A 12,273-nucleotide genomic window follows, 5' to 3' on the forward strand; every position below is an offset into this window, starting at 1 on the left:
TCTCTCTCTCTCTGTTTTTGTCTCTTTCTGGCTCTGTCTCTGACTTTCTATCTCCGTGTGTCTCTATTTCTGACCTTATTCTTTTCTATCCTCTTCCATCTCTACCCCCCCCATCCTCTTCTGTCCCCTTCCTTTTCTTCTTCTCTTCCTCTCCCTGTCTTCCTGTTCCTCTCTGAACCTTGCCAAGTACACTATTTGCATGGAACCCTAGGCTTGGAGACATCAGAGCTGAAATCTCTCAGTGCCAGACCTAGCTTGAGCACACGCTTTTCCCATTACACCTGCCTCCAGAATTATGGAAATGAGCACGTGGATTTTGCTGGCCCATTTTCTTCCCAGTTATAACAGCATTTTCTTTGTGTTTTCCTTTGATAAGTAAGCATCACCAGCCATTTTCTCATCCGCGCCCTGCTCTATATCGTCCTCCCATCCCCTGGCATTAGGGAATTTTTGTTTTCATTCTTCACTATATTAATTTCTGTAGCCACAGGGTGAAACTGTAATAGAAACAAAGTCTTTCTAAAGGAAATCTGATTGTGTGCAAGCATGGCGTGCTTGAGAGTCCTTCTTCCCTCCACAAAACCCACAACATTTTCCTTTGCCCCTGCCCGACAGAAAAGTATATCCTTAACTTTGTATTTGTTCTTTCTGGCAGGGAGGCTTAAGCCAGGGTCAAATTACTGCAGCGGTGTCCGGGTCAGAGCTGAAATCCAGGGGTACACCACACTCCTTGTGAGTTATAAGCATGGTCACATTCACCTGAGTGCCAAGATCACCATCGCCGCCTACCTCCCGCTGAAGGTGAGCCCAACTTAACAATTAAAATGAATTCTTCTAGGTGCTGAGAGAGAAGTAAATAATATACACTTGTTCTCCTCCATGAGCTTCTAGTCTAGTGGCGGTGCTGTGACATAGATAAATATGTAACAACTCAAATTTATGTAATGCTATAAGATTTACAAGGCACTCCTTATACCACCCATCCTGTGAACAGGTACTTGTTCTACTCCCATTTCACAGATGAAAAAACTGACACCCAGGGAATTTATAATTCGTACAGTCACATAGTAATTATCTAGGTCTTCCTCAGTCCAGTGTTCTACTTGCCTTTATTCTCTGCTGCTCCGTAACGCATGACAAGGGCCTAAGAGAAATACAATCAGGTGAAATCTGTGAAAGCAAAGATCATTTCCAACTACAGGGATCAAGGAAGACTTCATGGAGAATGGTAGCTAGACCTGAGGCAAAAGGTCCTCATCCTGGAATAAATCAATTCAGGCTTAAAGTAATAATATAGTAAGGACTTATCATATTTATACAATTATAATATTATATATATATTTTTTATTGATATAAGATATCATATTAATCATTTCAGAGCACCACTACTATGAGAAAGGTCCAATATTATTGTCTCTCTTTAACTTTAATTTAAAGAAATTGAGGCACAGAGAGAATAAGTAGTTTGCCCAGGATCACTACATAGCTGGCTGTGATTAGTGTCTTAATCACTGACTGCATTGGATATGTGTGTGTGTGTATATGTATATATGTGTGTGTGTATACACACACACACACACACACACACACACACACACACACACAGACACCCTTATGCTATGCCTTCTGTTTAAGGTAAAATCTTAATTTGTCCAAAACAAACTTTCCAGTGGAACGAGTTCCTTCTCAACTAATATCAGGGATTGGTATTTATTCATTCATTTTATATGCCTCATATTCCTTGTCTCTCTCCCTTACATTCTAGTCTGTATCCAACACCAGAATGACAAACAGGTTAGAGACTGTGACTCGTTGGATTTTAGTAGTCCAGGAACCTTCCTGTTATTGAAAACAGGAGAGTGGAATCCCTTCATCCCATTCCAGTATCCTCCCAAGTCTACACACTCTTTAAGAAGGAAGCTCACTCTTGGAGTTCTCATATGTTCTTCCTCCAAATGCCTCCCTTTTAACTTGTGTTTTAAACCCCCTAATGGGCCAATACTCCTCAATAACTAAGTCTCTTTTAATTATTTTTTCATCTCTTTCTGCTGGATAGATGTGTAATCCCTTGAGTTCTCTGCAGATATTTCATAATCTTGGAGTTAATGTTGCTCCCAACTGTTTTATTTTAAAAATATGGAAACTGAGGCCTAGGAAGGTGATGTGACGTCCTTAAAATTAAACAGGTAGCAGCAGTGCCCAGACCATAAATCTCGTGTTCCCTCCACCATGCTGTCCTCTATAATTATGTTAATTTGTCTCAGCCTCAAAATATCTGCTTCTGAGAAATTCTGTCTAGCGTCCTAATCCCAGGTGAATTAATGGGAGCTGCCCACAGTAATTCTGTGATGTTTCCAGTTATCTGCATTAGGCGTGACAGCCCAGGTGTACTTGGGTGTCTTGACCCTGTACTGTGTAAGAAGCTACACAAATCATCCTCCGCCCAATGACTGGGTGACAGACAACAAACAGCCCGAGGTCTCAGGGACAAGTTTCTCTTTTCTGGGCCCAAACATGCATTCCATGCTCTTTGCTTAAGAAGAAGTGCCAAAGTCAGCCTGATCGGGATTTAAACTGACCATATTAACTTTCACCCATTAAACTCAGCTGATGAAATCAAAGACAGCAAGAGGAGCACACTTCCTTTACTTCTTCTCAGAGCAATCCTTTCACCTGACTTCTAAATGGGAGCAGCACCCAGCTGCCCCATCACCTAATTAAGCCTGACTGTTGCTGAAGACTAGAGAAGATTGAAAAGTTTACAAAATCTTATAAATTCAGTATACCTGGAGGGAATGCCAGTCTAAAGTCATAAAAAGTCTGGATTAGTGAATTTTTAAAGAAGGAAATGAGCTTTATTACATTCAAAGTATATTCAGTGACTTTAGCCAAAAGACTAATGAATAGTTTACAATGAATAATTTGAGGTTTAACTTAATATAATAAAGTATAATGACTTTTTAAAATAAAGAGACCAACATTTCAACATCCAAATAAATATTATTCCCTTTCAGAATAGTCCCCCATATCTACTTATTCCAGTAAGCCTTCCTGTGGCTCAGAATATTTCTCTTTTGGAATTACTTTCTGATCTTCTTTTCAAATGTCTTTAAGTCTTCATTCTTTGATGTAGGAGATAAGATTTTGGGAATCAGTCTAAACTTATTGAGAGTCAAGTCCTATGAATAAGATGGATGATCCCATGGAGAGATAGGGATTTGGCAGTACTGAAATAAGAGTGAGACAAATGAAAAACTTTCTTCAGATGAGTAAAGCTGAGTAAATGCAACAGAGAAATATATAAGATATATGTCTAGTCTTCCAAGGATGCCATGGTTGCCTTGGCTTGAGTGCAAAATCAACTAGTTATAGGACAGGGAGTTTGCTTTTTTAAAATGAATTGTGATTAAAGTGTATTAAAACTGATTTTTTGTGATACTTGAGAACTTGAGTTTGAAAACAATTCCCACTGAAGATGCTTTGAATAGCAACAGTCATTGATTAAATATATAGCTTCCCAAGATGATGTATACACAATTTATGTGTATAAATTCAGGTATTGCTTTTTAAAAGCTTTATTACTTTACAATCACACTCCCATTAATTATCTGCAGTTGGATGCTACTAAATTGGTTGTAAGAGTGTTAAAATTGAAATTCTTTTCAATGTTGAAACTGAAAAAAGTTTTTTTTCTTAGGAAACTTAAATATTCTCCCTATGGTCTTGTTTATACTAATAATTTAATCAATAGACTTTAGTTTTCATTGAGTATACAAAAGCTAACTTCAACACAACTCATTTTTTTAATATGGGATCTGCTGTAGTTCAATAAAATGAGCGTCATTTATCTTTAAGCACTTACTGTTCGACTAGCATTATGCTAAGGCAAAAACCACATGGTCTCTGCCCCTCAGGGGACTCCCATTCTAAAGGGAGAGACTACATGCTGATAGCTATATATATACAAGATACATACTGTGTAAGTGAAGGTAGTTTCACAGTTAAGGTGGAGGTGTGGGGGCCAGGAGGGAGAATACAGGAAAAACTCTTGGGGAGGATAAGACTTAATTTGAATCTTGAAGAAAGCCAGGGAATCCTTGAGAGCAAGATTAAAGTTAATGGATGAAAATTATATAGAGATTTAGGCTGGACAGCTAATTAACAGAGCTGTCCAAAAGTGAGCTGGGCCACCCCAGAAGTTTTGGGATCTCCATCACAGGTATTCGTTCAGAAACTCACTACTTATGTTGCAGAATCCATACTTTGTGAAAGGCTGGCTAAGAGTAAGATGGCCTCTGGAACATCCCTTTCCACTAGGATTTTTGTTATCACTTATCAGATGGGACACAATTATGTAATTATGTTAGAGACTCGTGACTTAAGAGTCACTATAATGAGTGTGACATCTGTCCAGCACACACCTAGCTGGAGTAGGGGAAAGAACAAACCAAACTTTAAAATGACTATGCTGATAGGCAACTATCCTTTAGGCCCTAAAGTTTAGGGGATTATACTCTTTCTTTCTAAGTAGCTTTCCCAGTACCCAGCACTCACAGCACCACCCACACAAATCCTAGCTTTTTAGGTGTTTGTTCTGAGGCTGAAGATTACACTATTTCAGAAAACAATGAAGTAAACAGAGAAAGGAAAAGATACAGAAGGAGCAGCAAACAAGCTGTTATGGACATATTGTATGGAGAAATTCATTTTTAGGTGCAAATAGTTGTAAATGTGTGTTTATTTGACTTTGCTGAAAATTAAGCGCATAATGCATTATTTAAAGATTAAAAAATAATGATGTGGCTGGTCTGTTGGAAGCTCTCAGAGTATTCAGTAGTCAGGAAATTTAGATTGTTTCCTAGTTTTTTTACTCAATCCCTGGGTGTCCTAGGACAAATGGATGGCCTCTATGCCTCCCCCAACTCTAAGTCTATGATCCTACAAGACTTGATCCCCATTACTTAGTATTATAATTTGTAATATTGTATTTTTTTGAAACATACAGAATTGCAGATCTTAGAGTGACCTTGCAGATCATTTAATTCAAATGTTGCAGGAAAGAAAACTGAGGCAAAGAAAAAAGTGAATTAGTGAAAGAAATGGGAATTGGAACCCAGTTCATTTAACTTCCAAGTGTATCATCCTATTACATCAGAGGCGACGTTTCTAACCTTTAAGCTATTTGACAGAGTTGTGGTGAAGGTCAGATGAAAAAATTTATTGAAAGTACTCTGTGAATTGCAGAGCACCCTATCAACACAAGGAATTATTATTTTTTAGCTCTATCTTTCTTTGCCCTCTTGGGCTCACAGCCAGGTAGCTAATGATGTGTAAGCAAACACTCGGATGAAGGAAAGGAACTCATTATTTATAGGAGCCCTTTGGTGTAGGCTTGGCTAAAGTCACTGCAGTGAGAATCAGGAGACCTGAGCTCTCAACCGGCCTCCTTGTGTAACTTTGGCCAAGAACCTCCATGAGTCTTGGAGTCTACATGTGTGTATGGAAATGGTGTCAGCTGCTGCTGTAATAATAACAACAACACAATTAGTACAGTTATCATTTATATAATGCTTTAAGGTTTGCGCTTTACAGATATCTCATTTCACCTGTACAAGACCCCTGGGAGAGTACATGGTCTTAACCTTTCTCACCGGGTTATTGAAAGGGAGTAGCTCTTAAGTGAGAATCTTGGGACAAAGAGAGCCTGCACTGATTGTCTTTACCTACAACAACCAGAACCCAGAACTACTTAGGAAAAGATTTGTTCCAGACAGTGTGATGCTTTCCCTTTGCAAGCATTCTGGCTGCACAACACCAAAAGGCAGCCTTTGTGGGATTTTCCTTGCCCCACTTTGAGAACCTCTTGCCCATCACCCATCCTCATTGCTGCCCACCACGTAGTAGCTTCTCCCTGTTGACTGGCAGGGAAGTGTGTATCTTTGCTATCTGTGATGATGTGAATCACATGGAGGTTTCTAATACTTGCTCTGTCTCAATGTGTAATCTGCAACACCTGAAGCTCTTTGCTGTTGGAGCCATTTATCCCGGAGCTCAGTCCCTTCTCTACATTATTTATGGTTATTAGAATTGTGATAACAAAAATATGTCTATATCAGTCAACAAGCATTCATTAAGGCCTCAGTGGCACGATAGGCCCTGGTACTTATATTCTACTGGAGGAGATAACACATACACATCGAAGTATGTCTGAGACCTTTTACATTTTGTGGGTGAGGAACTCCTTCTATCCACACAGATTGCCATTAACCCATCAGATACAGTTTTAGAAAGTTGCCTGAAGACAAGAGGTATTCAGGGACTTGGGGGTATATAACATAAGTGCTAGAGGTGGGGTGAGATTAATTTCTTCTTCACTCAAAAGACCCACATTATCCATTAAGCCTTACTGCATCTGTAGTAATGTATCTATAAATCACTCAAGTCAGCAAATATTTATTAAGCATCTGGGTGCCAAGTACTGTGCTAAGCTCTGGAAGAACAAAAAATTTGGCAAAAAACAAGTCCTGCCTTAAAGGGACTCTTGGTCCTGTGGAAGAAATAATCATAAAACAATTATGTACAAGCAAGCCATATATACAAGATATACAGGATAATTTGCAGATAATCAAACAGATGGCATTAGCATTAAGAGAAAGGAAGGGGAGACAGGAAGTAAGTTATTAGAAGTCTGGAAGAGAAAGGGGGGCTAGGTTTTAAAGGGTTTTTAAATGCCAAACCTAAGATTTTATATTTGATTCTAGAAATGAGAGAGATGGTAAAATCCATGTTTTAGGACAATTGGTTTGACAGCTGAGTAGAGTAATTTCAATAATTTAGGGGAGGGATAATGAAGGTCGTGGCAATGTCACAGGAGGGAGGAGGCCTATACAAGGGATACTGCAAAAATAAAACTAACAGGACTTGACAACAGTTTGAATATGGGGGTTGAGAGAGAATGGAGAGTTGAGTTTTGATTCCAGGACTGGGAGAAGGATGGTGCCTTCAACAATAGCAGGGAATTTAGGAAGAAGAAAGAGTTTGGGAATAAGGATAACGAGTTCAGTTTTGGACATGTTTGGGTCAGTGCAGCAGCTTGTAATTTTCCGGTGCCTTCAAATCATTATAATAGGAGGATAGACTAGAAGGAAGATTGGATTTAAAGTCAAAGGTCCTGCTTTGAATCCTCATTCTGTCACTTTCTACCTGTGTTACCACACATTTTCTAGCTTCAGGCTTTAGTTTCTTCAGCTGTAAAATGGGGGGTTCCATTATGGTCCCTGCTGTTCTAGATCCTGTGGCTTTGTAGGAATTCCAGGCGATAAGTAGAATAGCTGCGTTACCCTATTTTGAAGCTGAAGAAATTGAGACCCAGCAAGTTGCAACTGGTCCAAGGTCCTCTAGCTTGTGAGTAGACGAGCTAGGATTTTCACCCAGGTTACCCAGCTCTTAGTCATTCATTCTTGCCTTCTCATAGAAAACTAGTTTTTATCATTTGTTTCCTTTTCAGACGATTGATCCTTCTTCTGTTGCTTTGGTGACTCTGGGTTCTTCCAAAGAGATGTTATTTGAAGGGGGCCCTAAGCCCTGGGTTCTAGAGCCTTCCAAATTCTTCCGGAACATTACCTCAGAAGACGCTGAAAGCATTGGTCTGTCCCTATTTGGACCCCCTGCATCCCGGAACTATCTGCAGCATTGGATCCGAGTGACCTGCAAATCCTTGGGAGAACAGGTAAGCAACAGGGATATGGTCAGGAGTGGGCTGCAGAGGAAGCCCAAAAAAGGCTGGTACGCTACCCAGGAGTCTCCAGGAAGGTACCAATCACTTGGGGATTGATTGCTTGGCAAAACTGGACATTTTTTAGCATTGGTCTGGGATCCCTACTCCTCCCTTAGAGATGCTCTGTAGGCTCTTCCTAGCCTTCCCTCCCTGGGTAGCGTTTTGTTCCTCTGCATTTTTTCACTGCCTCTATCCCCTCCTTCAAATCCCCCAGAAAAATTTATACAGCTGTTCAGTTGAGAGGGATCTAATGAATAAATTCAGACTGAGTGACAATCAGTAGAAACAACCACCACAAGATTAATAGAACATAGAATGTCAGCATTGGAAAGGGCTTCAGAATATAGAATGTCTGAGTTAGAATGGTCCTTAGGACATAGAATGTCAGAGCTGGAAGGAAGCAATTAGATCCTCCCCTTGAAATTGTTTTCTCCTGCAAGAAGGAATTAAGCCATGGATTAGGTAGCAGAAACCCACCATCTTTCATTTTGTAGTGTTGTTTATTGGATTCTTTTCTTTTCTTTTCTTCTTCTTCTTTTTTTTTTTTTTTTTTTTTTTAAGATGGGGAGGATTCTTGACTTGAATTCTGATATATGAAACTTCCAATGAGGAAACTCCCCCTACTCGTGCAAATCAGTTAGCAATGACTTTGAAGTTAGGACCTATTTTTAAGTCCCGCTCTCTCTGGTTCTTACTGTACCTTGAACAAAGCACTTATAGCCTTCCTGGGCTTCAGTTTCCTTATCTGGGAGGTTGGACAAGGTAGGCTCTGGAGTTACTTCCAGCCCTAGGTCTGTTTCCCATGTGTAACCCTGCTCTGAAACTTGTAGTTTTTGAGACTTGCTGGAACTCAGAGCAGTAGGTAGGTCTGTGTCAGAGATTTTTCTGCCACGGACACTAACTCTCTTTCTTCTAAAGTCATGATGTTTCTAATCAGGAGATATTTTTATTTTTTGAAACATTTTTGATCGTGGCTCAGAGTATGTACACACACAAACACACACACACACACACACACACACACACACACACACACACACACACAGATTTTCTGAGAAGCAGCATGGCGCAATAGTAGATGAATTGGACTTTGGAATCAAGACTTGCATTGGAGTCCCAGGCCTGTCTGTGCCCTATGATTGTAATTGTAGACAGCGAGCTACCTAACTTTTCTTCCTCATCTGTAAAATGAAGTTGGACTAAATAATTTCTAATGTTCCTTATATCTCTAATAGAATATAATTTATGACCTCTGGTCTATGACTCCCAGGTCATCATTATGTCTTTCTGAATTTCCTTTGTTCGGTGCTAAATAATCCCAGTCCTAAGTACTTCCCCATAGATCCTGCATCCTAGCCTTTTCTAATGCCCTCCCAGGGATTCTCTTTAGTCTACCTTTATTCATGCTATAGCTTATATCTATACTTCATTTTTTATGTCTGTCTTTTCAAATCTATTTAAATTCTCATTAAAAACCTGTGAACTTGTGAATATGGTAATACAACCTTGAATTTTTATAGTGACTTTTTTTTTTGTCTGAGAAGCTCAAAATGTTTCACCCATATTAATTTATCTGTCTTCTCAGCATCCCTCAGGGGTAAGTAGCAGACAGAGAATCATCATTCCCATTTTATAGGTGGGGAAACAGAGACACAGAATAGGCTGCTTAATTGATGTGACAGGGTTATGGAATAAGGTCGAAACGGAAAGGGAAAGGAATTCAGCTATCCTGCTGCTGGTCTGCTGCTTTCCCTGATTGATGATATTCTTTTTATGTGGTTCACACAGGTCATTGCTCTCACAGTTGGAAACAAGCCCAGTGTCACAAACCCCTTCCCCGCCACAGAGCCAGCCGTAGTGAAGTTTATCTGTGCCCCACCTTCAAGACTCACTCTCACACCTGTCTATGCTAGTCCTCAGCTGGATTTGTCCTGCCCTTTGATGCAACAAAATAAACAAGTGGTAAGTGGGAGCCTAAGTCAAAGGGATGATGGGAAGGCAGATATACATGTGTAGAACCATTTCAGAAGGAATATTTGTTTTTGTTTTTTGCTTTAAATATTTTATTTTTTCCAATTACATGTAAAATTTTTTAGTATTCATTTTTTAAAATTTTGAGGCCCAACTTTTCTCCCTCCTTAAGGGAGAAATTTGAATTTGGTTATGTATGTGAAGCCATGGAAAATATATTAGTCATGTTATGAAAGAAAATACAGACCAAAAAATAAAAAATCCAAGAAAAATAAAGTTTTTAAAAGTATGTTTTGATTTGCATTCAGATTCTATCACTTCTTTTTCTGGAGGTGGATAGTTCTTTTCATCTTGAGTCCTTTGGAATTGTCTTAGATCATTGTATTCTGAGAATAGCTAAGTAGGTCATGGTTGATCATCATTATAATGATGCTATTATTATGTATGATATTCTCCTAGTTCTGCTAACTTCAACTTGCATCAGTTCTTGTAAGTCTTTTCAGGTTTCTCCGAAATCGTTTTACTCCTCATTTCTTATAGCACAATAATATTCCATCACAATCATATAATACAATTTGTTCAGTCATTCCCCAACTGATGGACATCCCCCAAATTTCTAATTCTTTGCCACCACAGAAAGGGCTGTTATAACATTTTTGTATGTATAGGCCCTTTTCCTTTATTTTAAATTTCTTTGGCATATAGACCTACTACTACTATTGCTGGATCAAAGAATTCCATAGCCTTTGGGGCAAAATTCCAAATTTCTCTCAAATAGTTGGCTTAGTTCACAACTTCAACAGTACATTAATGTCATAATTTTCCTGTGTTCCTTCCAATATGTCATTTTCCTTTTTTTTTTTTGGTCATTTTAGACATTCTGATAGATATGAGTACGGTACCTCAGAGTTATTTTAATTTGCATTTCTCTAATCAATAGTGATGTAGAACATTTTTATATGACTGTAAATAGTTTTGATTTCTTTATCTGAAAACTGCCTTTTCATGTTATTTGTCAATTTATCAATTGAGGAATGATTTGTATTCTTACAAATTTGATTCAGTTCTCAATATTTTTGAGAAATGAAGCCTTTATCAGAAACATTTTTTCCAATTTTCTGTTTTTCTTCTAATCTGCACTGCATTAGTTTTGTTTGTGTAAAACCTTTTTAATTTTAATATAATCACTATATCTTTTATATTTTATATTCAACAATGTTCTCTACTTCTTGTTTTGTTATAAATTCTTCTTTTATTCATGTAATTGAAAAGCAAACTATTCCACACTTTCCTTATTTGCTTATTTCATCCTTTATGTCTAGAGCATATATACATTTTGACTTTTTCATAGTATATAGTATGAGATACTGGTCTAACGTATTTTCTGCCAAACTGCTTTCCAATTTCCCAAACTGGAATTTTGTTAATATCCCAAAAGTTTGGATCTTTGGACTTATCGAACAGTAGATTATTATGATCATGTACTACTGTGAATCATGTACCTAATCAATTCCACTGATCCATCACTATTTTATAATACATTCTGAAATCTGATATGGCCAAGCTATCTTCTTTCACAATTTTTTTTTCATTGAATCCTTAATATTCTTGATCTTTTCTTCTTCCAGATGAATTTTGTCATAATTTTTTTCTAGCTCTATAAAATTATTTTGGTAGTTTGATAACTTTGGTACTAAATAAGTAAATTAGTTTAAGCAGAATTGTCATTTTTATTATATTGGCTCAGCTTACCCATGAGCAATTAATATTTTTCCAATTATTTATGTGACTTTATTTGTGCAAAAAGTGTTTTGCAATTGTGTTTGTAGAGTTTCTGGGTTTGTCTTGGCGGGTTGACTCCCCAAGTATTTTATATTGCCTTCATTTATTTTAAGTGGAATTTCTCTTTCTATTTCTTGCTACTTGACTTTCTGGGTAATATGTAGAAATTCTGGTGACTTATATGAGTCTGTGAACTATTGCTGCCTACCTACAAACAAATAATTTCCCTTGAATTAAGGCCTCTGGAAGCTCACTTTTGAGCATCAACAAATAGTGTTATAAATGTATGTAAGCTATCTGTCAGCTAAGCTTCAGAAGCTAGACATGGACAAAAAGGGGGAAATCAGTAAGGTGAGGAAGCCAGCTATTGTATTCATGGAAGGTCAGAGCTAGAAAGGAAAAAAAAAAAAGAAATAGGAGATTGGAGGCTGACTAAGGTTTTCAATTTCCTAAGGGGGAAACTGAGGCCAAGAGAATGGGTATTGCTTTGTTCTTAGAAAGCAGAAATATGAGAGCTCTGATTCAGCCAGCAATTATGACTGTAGCCACTTCCTTGGAACACTTGACCCCCAACCTAACATGGGAGAGAAAGAAGGAAAGAATGATGTAGAAAACAAAGATGAAAGAAGGAAGGAAGGAAGGAAAAGAAGGTGGAAGAAGTCAGGGAAGGAGGAAGGGAAAGCGTCAGAAGCAGAAGAAGGGCTGTCCCCAGAGATGTGCACAAGCATATTCAGAAACACACA

At 38.2% G+C, this 12,273-nt stretch overlaps 1 protein-coding gene across 3 annotated transcripts in view; it reads left to right on the plus strand.

The window, feature by feature from the left end:
- NUP210 (nucleoporin 210) overlaps positions 1 to 12,273 on the plus strand; it is a 151,600-nt gene that overhangs the window by 75,465 nt on the left and 63,862 nt on the right. For all 3 annotated transcript variants that reach the window (XM_074283676.1, XM_074283675.1, XM_074283677.1), the window contains exons 14-16: positions 656 to 801; positions 7,508 to 7,729; positions 9,566 to 9,739. In XM_074283676.1, the coding sequence (XP_074139777.1) occupies positions 656 to 801; positions 7,508 to 7,729; positions 9,566 to 9,739 (542 nt within the window). The remainder of the gene's footprint in view (positions 1 to 655; positions 802 to 7,507; positions 7,730 to 9,565; positions 9,740 to 12,273) is intronic.

This window comes from Sminthopsis crassicaudata, chromosome 1 (genome assembly GCF_048593235.1).
Source record: "Sminthopsis crassicaudata isolate SCR6 chromosome 1, ASM4859323v1, whole genome shotgun sequence".
Taxonomy (NCBI): Eukaryota; Metazoa; Chordata; class Mammalia; order Dasyuromorphia; family Dasyuridae; genus Sminthopsis; species Sminthopsis crassicaudata.